The 23031-nt window shown below is 40.3% G+C and overlaps 2 protein-coding genes across 7 annotated transcripts in view; one reads left to right on the top strand and one right to left on the bottom strand.

Annotated features, from left to right (window-relative positions):
- The first annotated feature begins 264 nt into the window (after positions 1 to 264).
- LOC125892763 (regulator of G-protein signaling 22) lies at positions 265 to 21667 on the top strand. Its single transcript, XM_049582972.1, has 24 exons — positions 265 to 559; positions 646 to 674; positions 784 to 846; positions 929 to 1111; positions 1217 to 1302; positions 2746 to 2927; positions 3041 to 3773; positions 4002 to 4163; positions 4398 to 4584; positions 5098 to 5220; positions 5399 to 5500; positions 7062 to 7256; positions 7841 to 7933; positions 8293 to 8483; positions 8750 to 8912; positions 12731 to 12895; positions 15874 to 15942; positions 16620 to 16778; positions 18666 to 18845; positions 18924 to 19112; positions 19258 to 19395; positions 19704 to 19803; positions 21333 to 21440; positions 21529 to 21667. Exons 1-24 carry the CDS (start codon positions 538 to 540, stop codon positions 21555 to 21557), a joined length of 3651 nt encoding a protein of 1216 aa, XP_049438929.1. The 5' UTR covers positions 265 to 537; the 3' UTR covers positions 21558 to 21667.
- The window catches only part of LOC125892761 (intermembrane lipid transfer protein VPS13B-like), a 360799-nt gene continuing 359361 nt past the window's right edge, over positions 21594 to 23031 (bottom strand). For all 6 annotated transcript variants that reach the window (XM_049582970.1, XM_049582966.1, XM_049582968.1 and 3 more), the window contains one exon: positions 21594 to 23008. In XM_049582970.1, coding sequence (XP_049438927.1) covers positions 22760 to 23008 — 249 coding nt within the window. In that variant the 3' untranslated portion in view covers positions 21594 to 22759. The remainder of the gene's footprint in view (positions 23009 to 23031) is intronic.

Raw genomic sequence — 23031 nt, 5'->3', positions numbered from 1 at the left:
TCCTGAGATTTTCAGCTTTTTACCAATGTGTTTTCACAGCAGTTTTAAAATAAATTAGATTTTTTTACATATACACTTGTCCCTCATTTGTGAAATATTTGGGCCTTTCTGAATTGAGTCTGTTGTATGTACAATTGAATTTGCCGGCTTTTGGCGCCATCTAGTGGTTTGACCTTGCCATGTCTTAACTGCAACAGTGTTCTTCTCATTTGACTTTTTACTACATGTTACTGATTACAGATAGTTATAGTAATGTACATTATGTGAATACCTTATAGAATAAAGTAATTTTTAGGTCTCAAGCTGCAATACAGACAGAAACACTAACTTGCATTTGTTTCTCTCTGAGCTTCTCTAGTTAAACTTTTACCGCCCCCTGTGTTTTGAAAATGAGTCCACTTCCATAGCAACCTGCAGTGTGTCTGTAATTACACTGAGAGGTTTGTGGTCGAGTGTTCAAATGTGACTGCCTGGCTCGACTTTCTGGACAGCTAGTTTGATAAACCTGTACAGGCATTTGTGTTTTTGAAGTGAACAATGTGTGGAGTAATTTCAACAGGTAAGAGCTGTACTTTTAAGAAATTTCAGTTTACTTTTTGGAGCTAATGTTGGTTTGGTAACTAAAGTTTTACTTTGTATTTGAAGAGTTTTCCTATCTAACGGCTGGCAATTTTGTAAGTATACGTTTTGATTATTAACACTTAATAACTTTGTCTATGTGTAACAGAACTTTGAGTTGAGCAAAATGTCTTCACATAGTGTTTATTCTTTTTCTCCATGCAGGAGAACTGCCTTGCCTCTGATGATGTTTTGGCTCACTTCTTTAATGATTTCCTAACTCTGCCAGTAAGGAAGTCCTGATGTATAAATGTAGCATATCTTTGACAAAACGTCCACACCCTTCTAACACCCTTGAGTCTTTGTCTAGTCTTTCCCAGAGGCTTTGTTGTACAACCAGGAGACTGGGCAGTTTGAGATAGTGAGTGAGGCGGCTGAGTTTGTCTCCAGAAGAATCAGATCAGTCTTACACCGCAGGAAATCACAACTCCTTACCGGTGACCCCACAGTGCTGGCCAGAACCCCTCCAGTAGACAACCATTACACTGTCTGTGTAAGTAGTGAATAATTCCTTTATGTGGAGATCAACAGTTAATCATCTTTGGTTTTGAAGATTTAGAGGTCTGACTTGAGGAACCTGTCTCCCTGACCTTTGCAGTGTCTGGACAGAGAGCAAGGAATTCAGTGGATCTTGAAGGAGAGATTGCCCTTTTTCCTTCAAAGTGACTGCTACAATGAATACAGGTAGTACACATATTGGGTGATTTGTTTTTGGACCTACTACATGTACAAAACAAAAGTTGTTTCACCTCACACTGTGCATTGGTTTTAGTAGTGCATAGTTCTATGTTATTTACATCATGTTAGTGACGTGCTATTATATTATTACTGAACTTATTGTTCAATTTTTAGCATTCATTTGTGAAATTATTATCAGACCCAGGTTGTGCCTCTAATAGCCCCTACAGTTTCTCTCTTTATTTGCTGACTTAACTGTCATGGCCTCAGCTCTGCTACAACCTGAAAAATACTTTATACAAACCTAGAGCTTCAAAATTGTTTGCTTTAGTTAGCTGCGACTGTACAATATTTTCTCAGTTATTCTGGTATAGCAGCACAGTGCGGTATACCGATATTAGCTTTTTGTGACGGTGTTTAAAGGGAAAGTTCACCCTTAATTCAAAAATACATATTTTGCCTCTTGCCTCTTACCTGTAGTGTTATTTATCAATCTAGATTGTTTTTTTGTGAGAGACTTTGGGCGGAGAAATGTCTGCCTTCTCTCCAATATAATGGAACCAGATGACACTCGGTTTGTGGTGCTCCATGTGCCAAAAAATACATTTAACAAACTGAACAGCAATGTCTCTTTTCAGAGATCATGGTTTGATTACTCAAGATAATCCACAGACCTTGTTGTGAGCACTTTCATGTAGGAACTATTTTCTGACTTTAACTACATCTGCCAACTGTATCACCACACAGATCCAAATACTGCAACTACTGCTAGGTCAGCTAGCATTACTGAGCTAGCCAACTCAGCTGGGGATTAATGTTTATATCTCACGTTGTCATGAGCATGTGTCTCTCGTCAGTGAGTTGATGCACAATTCCTACTACACAATAATACACTTGCTGGGTGTAGTTTGGTAGAAAGAAGATACTTCCTACATCAAACTGCTCACAGCAAGGTCTGTGGATTATCTTGACTAACTGGGTCATGACTTCTGGAAAGAGACATCGCTGTTGAGTCTTTCAAGTGTATATTTTTTTGGCACTTGGAGCACCACAAGCTGTGTGCTATCTAGTTCTATTATACTGGAGAGACAGCAGACATCTCCTCAGCTGATATCTCCAGCACTTGGCAACTCACATTGAATTAATCTAGAATGAAAACTGTGCTACAGGTAAGAGGAATTGGTGTAATTTTAATTTTGGGGTTAACTTTCTCTTTAAGATCAGTTGCCCTACTGCCCTACTATCTTGTGTGAGGCCTTAGTCAGTCATCTGATCTGTGCAGGGATGGGGCCCTGATGCTTACTTACAACCTACACATACATGCTGTGATGCAGAAATAACAATAGCTAAGTTTGTTGATTCCATTTATTGTAGCATGAATGCTTAAAAAAAGACAAATGCTTGTGTTGTCCTTGACTGGTAGTGTATCTTTTTTCTTTTCTTTCCCAGACTAGCCAAGTTGTTGTTTCAGAGGAACCCAATCTTCCCAATCCAGAGGTGGAAAGGCAGTTCAGGTCGAACCACCTTGTCAGCCCCACAACTGTGTTTTCCCTCCCAATCTGACAAGGAAAATAACAAGTTCCTAAAAGTCCTAACATGCTCACATTCTCAAGACATTTCAACTAAACAAGGTATTTATCTGAGTGAGTTTCCATTTGCTCATGTATGTTTGCTGTATGTGTGTGCAGGCTGAATTCTAGTTATGGAGGTAACAACTCTTACCTTCTCTTTCCTCGCTGTTCAGGGTCAGTGGGGTTGCACAATGTTAGGAGTCTACACTCTGGCCAGAAGAAACATATCATCACAGAATGCGGGGAATCATCCAGATGTTTCTCTGGCTGTTCTGAGCCAGAGAACCCATGTACCTTTTCCTCTTTGTCCTCCTCATGTTCCTTGTCTTTTAACCTTATAAGTGAGAGAACCCAGGAACTTCAGACCTCACAACCAGACTTGAGCCTCTACTTCACTGAGCCATCAGCTTGCCAGAATTATGAGTCTTCTGAATTACAGCTGGAGAACCTGGCTGCCAAAGTTGTTAAACAGGTGCTTAACAATGCACTGTGTGCGATGGATGCTCAGAGCCAGGCAAACACATCTGACTGTTCCAGCAAATCAGGAGACCAGACAAACTGTGCCAGCACAGACAGATCCTGTGAATGTAAAGTTTGCCAGCACTCGGCTGATGGAGGCAAAGAAAGGTTGGGGGGAAAGAAAGAGAAAGTTCAAGAAGGCAAGAGGGGGAGTGGAGTTAAAGAAAAGACGGAGTGGTTTAATAAGAACAGGGAAGTGGGGAGCAGAGGCACAGACCAGGAAAATATCCTTGATATTTGTTGCCATGGTACCTGTTGCCATGACAATAGACCAGGCCTGGATGAGTTGAAGGACTTTTTGCGAGGAACGCCAGGAGAGAAACTTCTTAACCTCTGGATGGATATAGAGAGACTGAAAACTACACAGAACAGACAGCGGAAGAACCGGTAAACATTACATCATAAAACTCAGTTGTTATTCTGGTGAAATAAACTTGGTCTTTTTACCGTTGATACGAAATCTAACAGCCTCTGTTTAACCACCATGGTTTGATATTGAAGTAATAACTCCTTGGATGGCATCTGCAGCTATAAAAAGAAAAAGGAATGGTACTTGTATTTTGGAAATGTATGAATACATCTGACAGAAGCAATGTAATGTGTTATTTTAATCAGAAATTTGGTCCTGATGAGGAGCCGGTACCTGCTGAGCAGCAGCCAGAGCAGTCTCAATGTGGAGCTGCTCTCCAGACTGGGACTGACTACCTCCCCCTGCTGGACAGAGGAGAAACTGCACTCAGTTCAGCCATGCCTCACTGAGTCTCTGCTTTCCTACTGGTGAGACTCACAATTCGCAGTACTGTGTGCAATGTTTATAGGTTTTGTGTGTCCATACATATGACTTTCTGCTTTACTTTTTTGATAGACTACATATAATGTAAGGCAATAACCTTTGCACTTGCCATCATATGATAATAAGATAGATCATAGCATGCTGTTCTGCAATTTTACACATAGGTTTAAGTATTTGTATAAATGTCCTTGGTAATTCTCTCTCCCCGTCTCCCACAGGGTTCCACGGTTCTGGACGTCCCAGTATGTTCAGGACGACCGTGATGACTTCCCTCATCTAGAGCTGTGGACAGAGTGCTGTGCTATCCCTCTATCAGACATACAGCCCCACCATGGTTCTATGACTCTGCCTCCTCTCGGCCCTGACACGTGTCTGCCCCAGTCCACCCACACTGTCCATACACAGGTAGGAACATTACAATATGATACCACTTGGTGCATGAAACTTTTAAGACGGGGAAAAGAAACCTCCGAAGCTACTTGTGAAACAAAGCAAAAACAAGAGAATGAAGCTCTTACTGTCTGTGTGGTCCACCTTGTGATTTCATTGGCAGCAGGTGGGCTCACTGCCTGACATGCAGTCATGTATTTTGGCTGCTATTGTTCTCAGTGGAACTGAAATGATTAGTCAATTAATCAGTTGATCGATGGAAAATCAGTAGCAAATACTGTAAGTCATTTATCAAACACAAGGATTTGCTACATTTCTCTGGCTTATATTATTAACTTGAATATCTTTGGATTTTGGATCAGGCAAAACAAGCTATTCAAGATGTCACCTTTGGCAGTGGGAAATTGTTATGGGCATTTATCACTATTTTTTGCACATTCTAATAACTTAACAATGAATTGTTAAAAAATAATTGTCTGATTAAGCAATGATGGAAATATTTTTTTTTCTGTTTATGTATTTCACCAGTTATATTTTAGCAGAAGTCAGTTACTGAGCAGCAGAAGAATGGAAAAGATGATACTGGCTCTTTGTGTTGACTCGTATGCCGGCTTATACTTCACAAAATTCTGTGAACAATCTGGAAACCAGGTACATTAGCAGCTACTGAATTGTTTGCACTTTTATACAGTCCATCACAGTTAAACATGATTGCAAATTAAAACATTGTTATCGTGGAACAATAACATCTCGAGTTTACTTTTTTTAAATTTGATGTGATAAACACAGTCCATGATGACAGGTTAGTGAGGTTCTTTTCTTGTCTCAGCTTTGGGAGAATGCCGTTAACTTTTGGACTGACCTGCAGCACTACCATGAGCTGTTCTATCAGGATGGACTGGACCCCTACAGAGTACAGAGAGAGGCACAGGTCGGCACACACACACACACACACACTCTCAAACAAACACAAGATCAAGACCAAAGTTGTTCTGCTAAAAATCTCACTTGGGGGTGTCCTACATTCATCTCACACCAACTAAAATTCTCTGATTCCAGCTTCTTAAATGTGAAGATTTTCTGGCTTCTGTTTTTTGCTGTTTGACAGCAAACTGAATATGTTTGGGTTGTGGACAAAACAAGACATTTAAGGACTTAATTTTAGAGCTTTGGGAAACCCTTATCATTTTTTTAATCAATTCTGCCATTTCATAGACCAAATAACTAATCATTTAACTCAGAAAACAGTCAACAGATTAACTGACGATAAAAACAATCGTTAGTTGCAGCCTAGAGCAGAAGGAGGCATTGTTTTTTCCACAAAGCAATATTTTGCCATTTTATCCATGAAGAATTTTCTCATTTTACAAATAAATGAAATGGTTAGTCAGTTGGTGTGTGGTATGACAGTTTGAGTATTTTTGCAGTTTCAATTTTAGACTGAGTGGATTTGATAAGATGTCTCCACTTGGAGTCGAGTCTAGGCTGTTTCCGCAGATAGTTTCTGGTACCTTAGTGCGTCTGTCGGGGTTTTCCTGTCATGAAATACTCCTCTTGTATAACTTTGCTTTTCCGTTTGCCAAGAAATAACAACACTCTATTCAAGGCATTAAATTGCTCATGATTTCGGGATTTTTTTCTGAGGTTTCTTCTCAAATTTAGCTGCCAAGGCCAACTGTGAAACATCAAACCAATTTCAAATAATAAAAAATAGGTACATTTGTGTAACTCATGTTTTCTATGGAAAAAATAAGTTATAGCTAATTCAAAACTTTAATTAAGATGCTTACTCATGCGGTGGAATACGATATCCAGAGAGATAAAGAGGCCTCTTTTAGAAAGGACGCCAGGAAAAAGAATGAATCACAAAGAATTAAAGCCGCAGAGAACAAAAAAATAAAAAAAAAAAGTATAAAAAGCTACCAGTTATAAAATACTAAAGCAATGAAAAAGAGATTGAACATTTAATGTTACCCTCCCTTTTACTCACACACCTGCTCACCACACTCTGCTGTTTGCGTGCTGTCTTGGCCTGCCACTCCCGTTCCCCTCTCTGCTTCTCTCTGCCCTCTTTACCCCTCACTAAGTGGAGAAATTTAAACGCCCATAAAAACAAGTGAGTCAGACCCCCCCAGCTCTGCGCCAGTCCAGTCACCCAGAACCACCCTGTCTGGCTACAGCTGGACCAGGGAGGAAAGCTGAGCGGAGCGGTCCAGAATACCTCACAGTGAAATCTGTTTTCCTTCAGTTAACCTTTAGTTCACCAAAGGAATGACATTTAGATGGTCTTTCCATCGTGCCGTGGCCAAGAGGGTTAAATGAGTGACATTTATGTGGTGTGATGGCAGCAGTGATGAGAGATAGTGAATATTGTGTATGAGAGCACTGAACAATAGTGATGATGGAAGTGATGGTGGTTGCGAGGAGAAATGTTTCTACAGTGATGACACTTTTATGAGCTTCTCTTCTCTTCTCTTCTCTTCTCTTCTCAGCTCCTTTACTCCACCTATCTCTTCAGCTCTGCCAAGAGGAGTATCAGTGTTGATGAAGACATCAGAAGAGAGGTGTATGACCAACTGATGCCCGCTTTTGAGGAGCTGTTTGACAAGGTTGAGGAACACGTACTGAATATCCTGCTGGAGCCATGGACACTGTTGGTCAGCAGGGACAAAGAGTCCTTCCAGAAGGTAACCACAGTGTATTTACAGTTTGATTCACTTCCCTTTTATGTGGAGAAAGTGGGTTTTCTTATATGTACAGGTTAGCTGGCACAGTGGTCGACAGATGAGAGAAATTGGCTTTCAAATGGATAAACATCCTTGTTTTGACGAGCTCTACTGACATGATATGCAACACTCAGACATCTGACCCCACTGAGGAAAAAGAGGTTTTCTCACACAATTACACAATGAAATGTCCAGTCAGTCTGTACAATATTCATATGTGCAGCAACATAAACATGTTTAGAGTTATTTGTAAGGTTTTCAGGCTTTAGGGCTGCAACTAACAGTTTTCAGTATTGATTTATATACCAATTGTTTATTTGTATATTTGTTAGGTCTATGAAACATCAGAACACAGTGAAGATCACAATGTTAGCACAAGGTGATGTCCTTAAATGCCTTGTTTTGTCTGACTAACTGTTCAAATATTGATAAATGATGAATTGATTATTAAAGTAGTGTCTGATCAATTTTCTTTTGATTGACTACCCAATTAATCAACAAATCGTTGCAGCTGTAACTGGCTTTATGTACTTGTGTGTGTCCAGGTCCGTGTGCAGGAGGAGGTGCGCTGCATCAACAGTCCGGAGCACAGGGAACTCCAAAGTCTGCATGAGGAATCCGAGTGCCGACTGAAACAGGTCAGCCAGCATCCACGAGTTCCACAGATTTATAAAACATTGGTCCGTAGTTAATAGCCAATAAACACACACCTGTGAGCATAAACCAGCTTATGTCAATAATGTGAAAATGGCCTCCCTCCAGTATTTATGTATTGCTTAGTAACTATGTTGGTTATATACTGGTCCAAGACTATATTACTTGGCCTTAACGTGCCATTTAAAATAGTGTCATACTGCGGTGACTTAAGTACATCTGAGGGTAGTATTAGGTGATGTGGAAATATCTCTGTTAAGACTTTTGTACCACACCTTATTTTTCTCTTTCTTGCTCCATCTCTGTCCCTTATTCTCTCCCTTCTGCCGCTGTGTCTCTACAGGTGGAGCAGAGTGGTTCCATGCTATTTCGCTCTCCTAACACACCTTCAGCTCCCTCCTCAAAGGGCCCTCAGGCATCTGACTCTTGGTCCAGAGTGTCTCCAAATTACCAAGGCTATCGTCTAGGTTCCTTACTTCGTCACCGCCATGAAATTGGGCACTTTATGTCCTTCCTAAAGAATCAGGATGCCAGGTGAGCAGCAGTATAACCACATACTTTGTATATCAGATATTTGTCCTTTGTTCAGACTCATGTGCCCAGCTTTACTCAAATATGTATATACAACAGATTTAAAGCATGACACTGTGCCTGACTTGTACAATGTGTGTCATATTCACATTAAAGTGAAATGAATGCAGTATGAAAATACACACAAAAATGTGTGTGAGATGTATACAATGCACTGAAGTTAATGTAAGAATATCATGGTTGTTGTGAACATGTGTGTTTTTGCTCAGTATCCATCTGACATGCTGGCTGGATCTGGAACAGTACAGAAGGACTTCTCAGAAGGATGAGGCTGTCAGACAGGAGAGATCGTCTCATATCGCAACCAAATACCTCAACAGGAAGTACTTCTTTGGCTCTGACAGCCCTGCCACAACAGAGCAACAGAATGATGTACGTCAGTCAATCATGTGATATATGAAAATACAATATGTTCGGTTTTATTGGGAAACATACTCATTTTTGCATCTCCGTTGGAATTGAATTATTGTCAGCTTCCTGGGAAAGCATTAGAGAGGCAGCAGCAGAAACATGGTGCCCATGACATGACAATCCTAAACTGGGATGTGAGCTCCAGCTGAGGCTCAACATCCAGATTTGATAAACAGAGGCTGCTGCGGCTCTCACACAATTTCCCATCTGCCTTCGTTGGCATCATGCAGACTTCACGCTGACAGCTCTGACAGCAGGGTGTCGGTGGGATGAGAGGACATGGTTAGAATTAAAATGAGAAGAAGAAGAGTGTGGTTTGGATCCAGAAACGCAAAGAAAACCAGCTCCAGTAACAATGACAGTAGGATGAAATCTCTCCTGACATTTATAGTCTGAGATTAGGTTTCTGGATTCTAGGATTACTGCAGGAGGGCATGCTGTGTAGAGCTAGGATGAGTAGATAGGACACAGAGCGGTGAGCCTTAATATGTCTTTTAGGACAACAGAGATGGTTGCTATGTAGTATTTCTTATACAGTATCAGGTAAGAGCATTATTTCATATGAATAGAACAGTGGTTCCCAATTTTTTTTCATTTTTTTTTTCTGTGATGTACCCCCACAGCCCTGCCAGATTATCGCATATACCCCTTCATCCATATCACTGCATTTTAGATGTTGTTGGATTCAATTGAACTGATTTGAAACTGGATTTTATTTAACATTATTAATTATATTAAGCAAAAGTGTTTAGGTCGGTTTGGTCATTTCCATTTGTAACACTGCCACTTGTGGCAGAAGCTAACTATTTCAGATGTGTAATACTATTTAAACGTTGTATCCAATACATTAGACGCTAGTTGTTTCAACTATTTATTCAAGACATTTAGTTAACTATTTCAAATGTGTAATACTTTATTTCATCCATGTATCCAATACGTTTAATGCAAGCTAGTTTTCGACTATTATTTTGGCAACAATTAAATCGTAGGCAACTGGACTTTGATTTTGTCTAGAAGACGTTTCGCCTCTTATCCAAGTGGCTTCATCAGTTCTCAACGCATCGGTCTGACTAGTCCTCACTAGTCTGACAAACAGTGGAGTAAGACTCAGGTTTTTAACCTCTGTGGAGGTGTACACCCACCACCCTCATAAGACAATACTTCGTTAGTGGAGTTTCACTGGACCATTGTTTGGGTCAAAGTGAAACTCCACTGGTCCAGTGAAACTCCACTAACGAAGTATTGTCTTATGAGGGTGGTGGGTGTACACCTCCACAGAGGTTAAAAACCTGAGTCTTACTCCACTGTTTGTCAGACTAGTGAGGACTAGTCAGACCGATGCGTTGAGAACTGATGAAGCCGCTTGGATAAGAGGCGAAACGTCTTCTAGACAAAATCAAAGTCCAGTTGCCTACGATTTAATTGTTGCCAAAATGGAATTGACCTGGATAAATGAGAATATCCACAGACTTTTCGACTATTACGTTTAGCAACTTTTTCAAATGTTGGTCTGTTGTTTGTAGCTGGGGTTACTAAAACAGAATGCAATGATTTCCAAATGCTTTTTGACCTATATTCAATTGAGTACAATCGAAATACAGTATATTTAATGTTCAAACTGATACACTTGATTGTTTTATGTAAATAGTCACTAATTCCGAATTTGATGACTGCAACATGTTCTAGAAAAGTTGGGACAGGAGCATGTTTACCACTGTGTGACATCACCTTTTATTTTAACTACACTCAGTAAGTGTTTGGGAACTGACAACACTAATTGCTGAAGTTTTGAAAGTGGAATTCTTTCTCATTCTTACTTGTTATACAACTTCAGTTTCTCAACAGTCCAAGGTCTCTGTTGTTGTATTTTGTTCTTCATTATGCGCCACACATGTCCAGTGGGAGACAGGTCTGGACTGCAGGCAGCCCAGTGTTGTAACCACACTCTTTTACTGCAAAGCCACGCTGTTGTAACATGTTCAGAATGTGGCACATTGTCTTGTATGTACCTTTCACCGTTCATGGTGCTTTCACAGATGTGCAAGTGACGCATGATGCCATGGGCCCTAACGAACCCCATACCATCACAGATGCAGGCTTTTAACTTTGTGTTGGTAACAATCTGGATGGTACTTCTTCTCTTTAGCCTAGAGGACAGGACGTCCATGGTTTCCAAAAACAATTTGAAATGTGGACTCGTCAGACCACAGCACACTTTTCTACTTTGTGTCAGTTCCTCGCAGGTGAGCTTGGGCCCCGAGAAGTCAGCAGTGTGTCTGGATGTTGTTGTTGTTGGATGGTAGAGTCTTAACATATATTTGTAGGTTTCCAAAGTGCTCCTGAGCCCATGTAGTAATATCCTTTGTACAATCAGGTTGATTTTTTAATGCAGTGCAGTCTGAGGGGTCAAAGGTCATGGCCATTCAGGGCTGGCTTTCAGCCTTGTTCCCTATGTTTTTTGAGCATTCAACAACTTTCCCAGTCTTTCGTTGCTCCTGTCCCAACTTTTCTGGGACGCATTAAAGGCATCAAATTCTGGATGAGTGTATATTTACAAAAAACCCCAAACATTTAAGTTGATTAGTTTGAATATTGAATATCTTGTCTTTGTACTGAATTCAATTGAATATAGATCATAAAAGATTTGCAAATCATTGCATTCTGTTTTTATTCACATTTTGCTCAAGTTTTTTGGAATTGGGGTTGTATTTTAACCATTTCAGCAACTGACCCATTACATTTAGATGACTATTTTCATTTATTCATTAGTTTTAGCTAGGTATTTCAACATTTAGAGACTGGTCTGAACATTGTGAATTTAATGTTCAGACTTCTCACTTGCTTGTTAACTAGTTTTCACGCACTCAATCACAACAGCCAGTATTCAGGTTTTTATTTCTTCCTTTAAAAAACAACAAAAAAAAAATTGCTGAGCTACTCTAAAATTTTTCCACATGACCCCCACCAACTGGTAAATACCCTTGGTTAGTAATCACTGCTACACAATATTTTAAAGTAATGGCCATTGAAGAACCCTGGTTTCAGAGTGTCCTTGATGCAGACTGGGTTAAGAGAGAAACATAAAGTGTACTAACTGACATCACTTCAACTCTGGTGCATGACCTTTGTCATTTGTCACCCTCATCTCATAAATACCATCAAAATAATGATTCTAACTGTGCATTTGAGTGAAGATGCCAATTCTAGTGCTTCTAACTCTGTAGCATTGGGCCTGGCTGCTGCTCTTGCATCTCAGCGTTGGTTCTTGTCTGCGTGAGCGATGTAGAGAGACTGACAGCTTTACTGCTTTGGCCCTTCACTCTTTCAATCACTCAGTCATCCAGTCACAGATTGGCCTCCTTTCATCTGCTGACTCCCACTCCAATGGCACGACTGGTTCTGATTTCTGAAGCCTGTGTGTGAGTGTATGTGTGCATGCATGGCTGTGTGCGTGCAAAATGAGATGAGAGAAAATATAAAAGATATAAATAGGCAGACATGGCCAGATCAATGTATGAGGACAGAAAGCAGGCAGGGGAGATGAAGAGAACAGAGGGATTGTGGGAATGATGAAGAACACAGCAGGAGTCAGGAATGAGAGGGGTTTTCAGTGGAGTTCCCCACTGTGGGCAGGGTTTTTTTGTTTTTTTTTGAGTCTGCCCTCCTCATATGTTCTTTATGTTTTTAGATATCTTTAGCCTTCATATCAAATACATTAACACACACAACCATCTGCCTCTACTGGGTCTTTGACTGCATCTTCTTCTATGTGTGTACAGATACTGCGTCTGGCAGGTGGGCTGGAGCGTTTGAAGCTGGAATGTCTCTCGAACCCCGTCGCTGTGGAAATCCAGGACATCATCAGGAGTCACATTGAGAAACAATGGCTGCCTCTGTTCCTGTCCACAGCAGAGTTCACAGAGAGAGTGAAAGACAAACCAAAGGTGGACATCCTGATTCTTAACACTAACATAAGCAATTGGTCATCTCAGTGCAGAAGTTGTTTAAAGGTCCAGTGTGTAAGATTTAGGGGGATTTAGTGGCATCTAGTGGTGAGGATTTTACCACCTGCTGAATCATCTACAGAGGTCTCTTCCTCTTCAAAACAAATGGACCTGATGATTAAAACCACAAAAAACACTGAATAAAGCTGTTTCACTTTTAAAAAATCAGGGTTTTTCCGAGGCTCAAGTCATAGAGAGGCTGCTAACTATGGTGGATGACGTGAAAATGTGGGTGGCCCTATCTAGAGCCAGTGTTTGGTTTGTTTGTTGTGGGCTATGGTAGAAACCTTGTGATGAACATGGCGATCTCCGTAGATGAGGACCCGCTCCCCGTGTGGATATAAACGGCTCATTGTAAGCTAACAAAAACACAAAAATTCTTATTTTTGGGTGATCATACACTAAAGACAGACAACTTATATTTTCTTCTATTACTGCCAATATACTCTCTTAAATTCTACACACTGGACTTTTAAAAGCAGGCAATAAGGTTTAGACAGTTTGGGAAATAGGCTTTTTTTGTAAGGCCACAGTCAACAGCCAGTTAGCTTAGCTTAGCATAAAGACTGGAAATGGTTCTCCTGGCCCTGTTCAAAGTTTAAAATTGGGATCTCTGTAGCTCTAATTAACATGTTATATCTTGATGTGATCCATACCAAAAAAAAAAAAAAAAAAAAAAAAAACAATGTTTAAAAAGCTGTGGTTTTATGGGGGATTATATGGTGGGCTGTTTCTTGGCTCTGAGCAGTTGCCAGTAAACCAGCAGAGACTTCAGGAAGTTACTGGTCCCAGCCAAGAAAAAGTCCCACGCTTCAGTTTCTCTATGGATTGCACAAACAAGATGTTGACAATGTATTAATTAGTGAGATTTAGAGGAGCTGTTAGGGAGATTTTGTTACAATTGGACAGAGCCAGGCTGCTGTTTCCCTCTGTTTCTAGTCTTTATGTTAAGATAATGATTTTGCTGGTTTATTGGCTGCTGGCTGTGGCTTAATGTTTAATGGACAGGCTTAAGAATGACATTAATCTCCTTACCCAAGTCTCAGCAGGAACAGGACTAAGGGTATTTCCCCAAATGGCAAACTATTGCTTTGGGTAGTTCTAAAGTACTTTAGTTACATCAGGTTTGAGATATCAGGTAACAGTTTTGTATATAACCACCACATTAAAATGCTTTTGGTAGAGGTGAGCATTTGTTCAAATCACAGTATCATGTATCTGTGGTAATCGGGTTAGTGGATACATGCACATACAAGTGAAATGAATTTTACTGATTGAATATTATCTGTGACGAATACCAATACTAATCAACTAATCAATTTCCTAGTCAGTGTTCTATTTGTTGTATTATACTAGCAGTGCAAGACATACATCAACCTATCAGGACCAAGCATAAAAGCAAGATTCAAAGTGGTAACGTTATTGTATGGAGAACACTACAAACATATAAAATAGTTTAGTTAGAGCAAGAACAACCTTGCAAATAAAATATAACAATATTCTTGCTCAGACTTTCTGCATCACTTATACAGTAGGTCCCCTTGTAAAATAAAAAAAAAACAAAAACACAACGCTATAGACGAGCCTACAATACGCACTACTGTAATTGCACAGATTAGTTTGGTGACTTTCATGTAAAGTTTTAGCTCAACAAGTTGGACAAAGTGCATGTGTGACATATTCCTCAGCTGAGAATCTGTATCGCTAATGGATTGACATGGACTATACAGTGACGTTTATCAAAGCATCATAAGTTACCTCGGTTGGAAAGGGCTGTCTGTTTTGGGAAAAAATGGAGTGGATAAGCTGGACAGGATGAATGAGATTATGCTGCACGAATTGTGCGAGGGTTTGATGACAGGTGTTTTGATCTAGTTTTGCTTTTTTTAAACGCGGACCCCAATGACTTCAATTCATAAAGACTTTTTTCTGTGTTTGGATTCTTTGTTCAATGGAGGCATGCAAGAAAAACAAGGTTTTCTTCAGGAATTCAACATAACACAGGATGACTAATTGATAAACAAATGGTCATTTAGGGGGTTGAGTATTCCTTTAAAGTCATCAGTGAGTAAGTCATTAGATGTCAGACATTATGGACACCATGCTTATGGACAGTATTTGCACAGAGGTTCATGCGGCTGTCATAATGATATGGAAAAGTATATACATTATTGTAGGATTAAAAGCAATGATCTTTAGGTTTTGATGTGTTCCAACTTGTTTAGGTTTATAAATGATAGCTTTTGTTACTCTTTAAATGTCCTCAGCCTTTCTATACATAACACATGGCCATTATTGAGCAGGATATTTGCCATGTACAGAAATGATTAATCACGTTAATTTTATTTTCCATTATAGCATTAGATCCCTGCTGTATAACGACCTAGAGAGTAAATAGTGATAAGCCAGACACACATTAGTGGCTCTGCTATGTGAGAAACCACTAAACACTGTCACTGTTCAGTCGCTCTCTCAGGTTGCCTCATCAGGTGGTAACGCATAAACCGCAGATTCCGCTGCTCTGCCTCATTATGTTATCAAGTTTACGATGTTTGGTCACAAGGATCCTCTCATTAAGTAATGAGAGTTAGACGTAGTTTAGCATTACACGCTGGAGGAGGAGGTGAGTGGAAGGGTGGAAAAGAGGGTTATGGTGTGGATGGAGAAGCCGGGGGTGGGAGACAGATGACATCAGAGGGGTAAAGATTGCTTTAAGCGGAGATCAGAGGAAATAGAGCGGAGGAAATAAAGACTGAGGGAAGGTTAAAGGTAAAAGAGGAGAGAGAGCTTTAGTTACTGGCAGTGACAAAGAGCAGCCGAGTGCAGAGCAGGGAGGTTTGAGAGGTGTTCAGTGTCTGTTAATTCTAGTTTACTCAGTTTCTGACTTTTGACCTTTTGTGTGTGTCTGTGTGTGGTAGCCCCAAGCAGCAGACAGGCTCGCACAGCACGTCTACCGTCGACGCAGAGCGAGGAGAGAAGTCTGGAAGGTAAGGAGAAATCCTCTGGGGAGGCTGGATATTTTGAATGGAGAGAAATAAGGCATTTCCTGGCCTGAAAGCATGTGTGATTTAGTTCATGACTTGGCTTCGAGCACTGGCTTTGTCAAACACCATTTTGGCCTTGTGGTTAGTTTTCCCAAATTGGATCCAGGATAAATAAGATTAAAGCATCAGCATTACTAACCTTCCTTTAATAGTGTTTGGAGTGTTTTCCATGCAGCTCTGTTCCTGTCCTCTCATCTCCGCTCCACAGCAGAACGCAGATATAAAACATGAACATTTCACATTTCAAGCAGGATGATTACAGGAAGGAGTTTTCATACATGATTGTGACTATCGTCTTTATGATCATTATCTCATCATTGGCAAAGAGCAGGTTTTCTGGATAAAGGAGGATCATTATCTCAGTTTTCTGTGAGCTAAGAAAGACTGGAGCTCATAGGTCACAGATCATCTCTACTGCTGTTGTTCAGGAGCACACTGTACTGTATCCTCTAACACTGACACATTTATAAGGTTTTGTGTTTTGTTATAATGTTTACACATAAGAAGATGATTACATGTGTTTTATCTATCCCTGAGGGAACTGTCCTCTCCTGAAAAGTTAAACTAACAGCTTACAGTGTCCTTACCACCCTAACATCCTCTGCTGTGTGTCCCTGCAGGCTGAGGGCCTGTGGATGAGTTCCTCCAAAGAGATCCTGTTGTTTCGACGGATCCTTCTCAACCCCGTCACTTGTACGCAGTTCCAGCACTTTGTCTCTCTGAAGGGAGACTTCCTAGAAAATGATGTGCTCTTCTGGCTGGAGGTGCAGAGATATAAGGTACAAGAAGCAAAAACAGCTCGAGGTTGATGTGCTGGTGGGTCACACGGTCTGTGCGCCTTTTGACTTTGTCTCATCTTTCCTGTGTGCCTCCATATTAATTTAGGGAATAGTTTAAGTCTCCCTCCAATAAAAATGTGCTCATTGTTTCTTCACTTGGATGTTTGAGCTTCACTGTGCAGAAGGATGTGTGTGCAGTTTGTTTTCACATTCATTTGCCAAAGGGGGGAATGACTCGTTATTATGAACAAGATTTTGTGACGTTGCAATGAGTGGTGAGAACGAGACAGTGACATTTGACCAACTTTACAGCACAGCCAAAACAAAAACCACCATCATTGAGCTTTAATATTAAAACTTCATAAACATGTGGATGATGATATACTTAATAAACAGTATTTTGTGTTTAAATGTAAGTGAGTAAGTGTACTTATGTTGTTTTCAGGCTCAAAGAGTTCAGTCAAGTCTTTTGGTTTTTGATTAATAACTCTGGATTGGTTTATGATTCACAAGTACCCTTTCGGCAGTAGAAGTCGGGAGCTTTCATTTGATAAATAAAACTCAATTTTGACCAAAATGTCACTTACGTTCCACTTGGCCAGTGTACAATGTCGAAACTTGAACCCCCCGGTGCATATACACTAAAAATGGACTTTTTGTCAGTAAAGTAGGAGACATCTTGTGTCTAGCAGTTAAACTTTTAAAACTAAGATTGGCATTTTTGTCAATTCTGTATTTTTCAGTGAGTAGTAGGAGAAGTAATCTTAATATGTGAGTTAGTTTTCTTTTATTTTTGAAAAACTATAAGACACAAATTATTTGACCAAGTAAAATATTTGTATGTATTAAAATGTATGTGTAGGGATAAGAAAAAAATGCTGCTCGCTGATGGTATCTTTATGTCTCATCTCAAGGCCCCTAAAAAAACGTAGTTTAACTTGTATTAGAATTAATAACATAAAATTATTTTTCGATAACATTACATATCCATGACTAAATAAGCAGCCATCAAAGTCAAAGTTTTCTTAAACTCATATTAAACTCCTAATCTTTTTCACCACTCACAAACTCTGCTAATCTGCTTTACCAGGTCTGATTTGATTAGAAGTAATTGACAGTGACCTGGAAACATCAGCAAACAGCCACAAACCATCATTAGATTTTGACTCAGATGTTGCTCAATCCTGATTGGTGCGCAGAAATATGTGACATCACCTTTTCCAAATGAGCCCCATTTCAAACCAGTGAGAAAAACACAAATATGGAAATCTCTCATGTGAAATTACAAAAACAGTTCGAACTTTGGCAGAAAAACAGTGTGTTTATGTAAGATCCCACTGCGTTCAGTAAGCAGTTAATAGGGAAAATATGGGATCTTTAACCTCTGTAGCTGTCTTATCTCAATTCAAAAATCCATTTGCAAATCTGGAATATCAATTTCAGTGATATTATAAACATATCAGGAACAGTGGAACTGACTCCCTACGCTCCAAATCTTGACCTGAGATCCTCAAGCCTACCTGTGCTAGTCGTCCCCAGGTCAAAGCTGGTAACCAAAGGTGACCAGGCTTTTGTCATCAGGGCCCTGACACTCTGGAAGTCTCTACCTGAGGAGATGAGGCTTGCTAGCACATTTCTCATTTTTAGATAATTGCTTCAAATGTTTTGCCTCATTTGCCTCATTTGCCCACTATTTTTCTTAGCTCTTAACGTTGTTTTCAACTATTGTAATTGTATTTTATTGTTTTATTTCCATTCAGTTTGTGAAGCACTGTGTAACCTTGTTTAGAAAGTGCTATACAAATACAGGTATTCTTCTAAAGTTATTAGAAATAGTTCCTACCACATATTTCATTTGTCCTCTGTCCCCTCTCATCCCGTATGCAGGACCTCTGTCATTCCCACAGCGATGAGGCCACCATCCAGCAGAAGATCTCCACCATCATTAGCTGTTTCATCAACTCCTCCATGCCCCCTGCCCTGCAGATAGACATCCCTCCTGAACAGGCCCAGCATGTTCTGGAGAAACGCCACGAGCTGGGCCCTTACATCTTCAGAGAGGCACAGGTAGTGTATGTGTGTAAGTGTATGACTTGTGTATTCCTTCCAGTGTTGCATGTGTGTGCCTTTCATCTGTGTACTTAGATGTCAGTGTTCAGTGCTTTGCTGAAGTTTTGGCCTGAGTTTCAAGAGCTGAGCAGCAGCGTCCAAGAGGAGCAACTTCTTCCTTTGCTGCAAGAGAAACGAGTCAAACACAGAGCGAGAGTACGGCGACAGAGAAGGAAAGAGGAGGAAGAGGAAGAGGAGGAGGAGGATGAGAGAAGAAGAGCTCAGGTGAGGAAACAGTCCACAGAGAGGGAATAAAGGCTGATGAGTGAGCAACAGATGTAATTAAACAACCTCTAAAACTACTGCAACAGTGTCGAGAACAAGAATTTAGTAAAAACTAACTCTATTCAGTCTGACTTGTTTTGTTCAGGAAGAGCTGGAGAGACCAGAGTCCAGTTTTGGAGAGGAGGAAGAGATGGATGACGAAGATGAGGTAGAAGAACAAGAGGGAAAAGGTGGAAAAAAACAGTGGAGGACACAGAGCAGAGTGCAGACTCCCACACAGCCGGTAAGGAACAGTCTAAATGTCCTAATGGGGAAACATTATGAATGTAGAGTTGAAGATGTGTTTGTGTAAAATGTATCATATGAAGGGAGCCAAACCAAATTAAATGATTTCCTTTTGATAACTATCTGAAAGCACAACATATTAAAGTAAAAACTGCCGCGATGAAGATAAACTCAATTACAGCATGAAGTCCAAACAAGGCCTCATCAATTCTAACCACAGACTATAAAGGAGAAACTCGATCCCCTAATTGAACCGTTTTTCTAATCACGTTGGATTTGACTGGATTTCTGGAAATGTTCCCTTAGTTGTCGTGGTCCTACTCCAAGTATGTGGCAGCTCTGAGGAGAGAGGAGTTGCTGTTGAGGAGACAAAATCAGCTGGAAGCCTCGTTCTCCACAGCCTCAGGTACACACACACACACACACACACAAATCCCTTAGTCTCTCAGGGCCTAGTAAAACACCCATTTCCAGAATGTTTGACTCCTCTCTGCTACTAGTCAGACTAAATGCAGGAAACCAAAACACTGAAATGACATGTAGCTGTTCCCACGGTAAAATCCAAGCTGAATTTCCAGGGCTCTGATATTACCTGGCAGTTGAAGCCAAAGCATTGTCAGACCGACCCCCTCCACATGTCAGAACTGTCTCATTATATAGAACTCTGGCCAAAATAGCCACTTCAGCCTGTCCATTAAGTGTCAATGTTCTGTGCAGGAGTTAGACTGAGCCCACATTGCGTGGATGTGTAAATGAAGCATGATGCTAACGCAGGAGTTAGTTACAGCCCATAGTGAATGAGGATGAACGGAAATGAAGCGTAGCACAAATAGTGTTTTAATGGGATGGTGTAGAGGAGAAATACTGTTAGGATCACAGATGGAGATAATCACTGAGTCCTGCATGGTAGGAGACCATGTATGAGGGCCTGGGTACATGCATTACAAATACAGAGACATGGTCCACACAGTTAAGTTGGGAGTTGTTTGCACGATATAAATATGGCTGCATCTGCACCCTTTAAAGGAATACCTCACCCCCCAAATGAACATTTGTATATCACTTACTCACCCTGTGTTACATTGAATTTGTGAAGAAAACTTTGTTTTTCTCACATGACTCCACTGTGAACAAAGAATCCAAAGACTGAGAAAAATCCCCATGAACTGAAGTCATAGGGGTCCACATATAACAACAACAAAACTATATCAAAACATCCATTTACTACCTCTCACACAACTTGTGCTGTATAATCCAAATCTCATTTATCCAGTCGTAGGCTCAGTACTTTCCAAACAGACAGTCCTCTCTGATGGGGAGCTGAACGGAAAGTGAAACTTACCTATGATCTCTGCAAAACCAGACCCCACTGACAAAGACAGTAATTTTACTGCACTAAACATGGGAGCTGCTGGTCTATCGTTGCCTTGATTGATTAGTCAGTTTTTGTTGTTGTGTGACTTTGGTGTTTCATAGGGTTAGTTCGCATTCTCCAAAGTCACACAATAACATAAACAAATGACTCATCGAACAGCCGTAGACCAGCAGCTTCCATGTGTAGTGAGGTGAAATGACTGTTTTTGCCAGTGGAGTCTGGCTTCGAAGAGAGCAGGGATGAATCTCACTTTTAGGTCAGTTCCCTATCAGAAAGTGCTGTCTGTCTGAGAGGCACTAAGCATATGAATGGTCAAATGAGACACGGATTATACTGCTGGAGTTGAGAGTTTGTAAACAAATGTTCTGATATAGTTTTGCTGTTGTTGGTAAACATTGACCTCTCTGACTTCAATTCATCAAGAATGAAGTAATTAATTGATATATAATCATTTGAAGTCTTCCTTTAAGGTAAAAATAACCCTTCTTCTCTGTAAAAACAGCAGCCAACACCATGTTCAAAGACTGCACAAGCAGATACTTTGCACTGTGTCTTTGCAGACTCTGCCTCTGACCGCAGTGTCAAGTCAGCAGACAGTAAACACAGCCGCCAGCCGCTCTCACATCGCTCCTCCAGAACGGACAGTAAACAGTGTAACAGATATAACAGTAAGTGAAGAGTGAAATACCAAAATGTAAACACACAAAGGAGTTTCTTTGCCTCTCAAACTTAACTGGCTCTCATGTTTTACTGCAGGGGGTGTGAGAGTCTGCAACATGAAATAAAACCAAAGTGCAAGAAGTGACTTCATGCCGCACAGCTTTGACACAAACAGATGATGGTGCCTGACGCTGTTATCGGAGCATGATGAGTGAAAACTGAGAGCAGAGCTGCTACTGATATCCTGATGCTGAGGTAGAGGTTTGAGGCTGGGTTTACACATGATGTAAGAATATTTGCGTAAACCCTGTGTGACAAACGTCTACTAACTCTTACAGTTATTTTGACCAATTCTATAGTATGTATCTATAATAACGCCTGGCTGCACAACATGCATTTTATTCATATTTGCCAATTTCAAACTCAATTTTCTTCTTACATAATACACGACAGAATAACACTTAATCATTTTTAATGTTTTTATTAAAATGTTTCTCTATTAATATATTATCCATTTACATACATCGAAGGCATTAGACTTAAACCATATACAGAGCTTAGAGGGACAGCAATATAAAAGGCAACAATAACAACATGTTTGCATCATGAGGGGTTGGCATCCACATAAGGTTACAAAGAACAGTGTTATTGTCAAAACAAGTGTTACATCATCTATAAAAACATTTTGGTTGACAGCCTGTATCACTAGCGTCCATCAACGCGTATATAATATTGCACTTAACATTGGCATGAGACACAGTCACTACATAGAGAATGTAAACACTAAGCTCACTGTGCAGAGTGAAACATTACACACTGTTATGATAGAAATGGAACAGATTAGTTGTGTGTTGTGCATTTCTATCTGCAACACTGACGAGGTTTCACACCGACTGAATGAGCCCTGTTAAGTTGAACACTGTTGGTCCAAGAAGGTTTAAACTCTCATTTGTTTTAGTGTTCACTATAATAATATGTGCTCAGTGAAATGTCTAAGCAGAAGAAATGTCTTAACCTACATGTGTTTCTATGATTAAAACTGATTCTACTCCATCTGATTTTCTCTGTGGCTTTGTGATGAGTCTGTTTGTGCATCAGTAAAAAATATATCTATCAAAGGCAATATCTAAGAATTCTCTACATCCCTAAGGCATGAATGACCTTACTTTAATAAAATAAATTATTTTACCTCAGCAGATATGTTTTGCATAAACGGGCCGTATCTTTTCAGAGCCAAAGTACAGTGTGTTTTTCTTAAGGCTTAATTTATACTGGAACAAAAGGTCTGATCTTGTTTTTGTAGCATAAATCCATGTGTTACTGTGTATTAGTGGAATCCGATGCGTAAGGCTTTGTTCTTGACCATGGTGAATTTGCTGACAAACACCTTGGCGAAGGCGGGATCCACCAGGTAGCGGTAAGACTTGGTGACAGAGGGAGGGGGCTCGGCGAGCGTCACTGGGGGCTGCAGTTGGAGAGAAGCGGCGGAGGGGGAAAGAAACTGGGAGGCTCGTATCACGTAATCCACCAACCGCCGATACTGCTGCTCCGACAGACGCTCACGGACACCGTCACCCTGAAGGAGGACAGACAAATGAT

Source organism: Epinephelus fuscoguttatus, linkage group LG8 (genome assembly GCF_011397635.1).
Source record: "Epinephelus fuscoguttatus linkage group LG8, E.fuscoguttatus.final_Chr_v1".
In the NCBI taxonomy this organism is placed as follows: Eukaryota; Metazoa; Chordata; class Actinopteri; order Perciformes; family Serranidae; genus Epinephelus; species Epinephelus fuscoguttatus.
The sequence above is the reverse complement of the archived record's forward strand: the minus strand, read 5'-3'. Positions and strand labels throughout refer to the sequence as shown.

What these genes read in the sequence shown, in the direction of transcription:
- LOC125892763 (XM_049582972.1), top strand. Translation starts at nt 538, where the DNA reads ATGTGTGGAGTAATTTCAACAG. An exon ending in GACTGCTACAATGAATACAG is followed by an intron (nt 1,303 to 2,745) that starts GTAGTACACATA and finishes TTTCTTTCCCAG; the next exon opens with ACTAGCCAAGTTGTTGTTTC. An exon ending in TGGAGGTGCAGAGATATAAG is followed by an intron (nt 16,779 to 18,665) that starts GTACAAGAAGCA and finishes TCCCGTATGCAG; the next exon opens with GACCTCTGTCATTCCCACAG.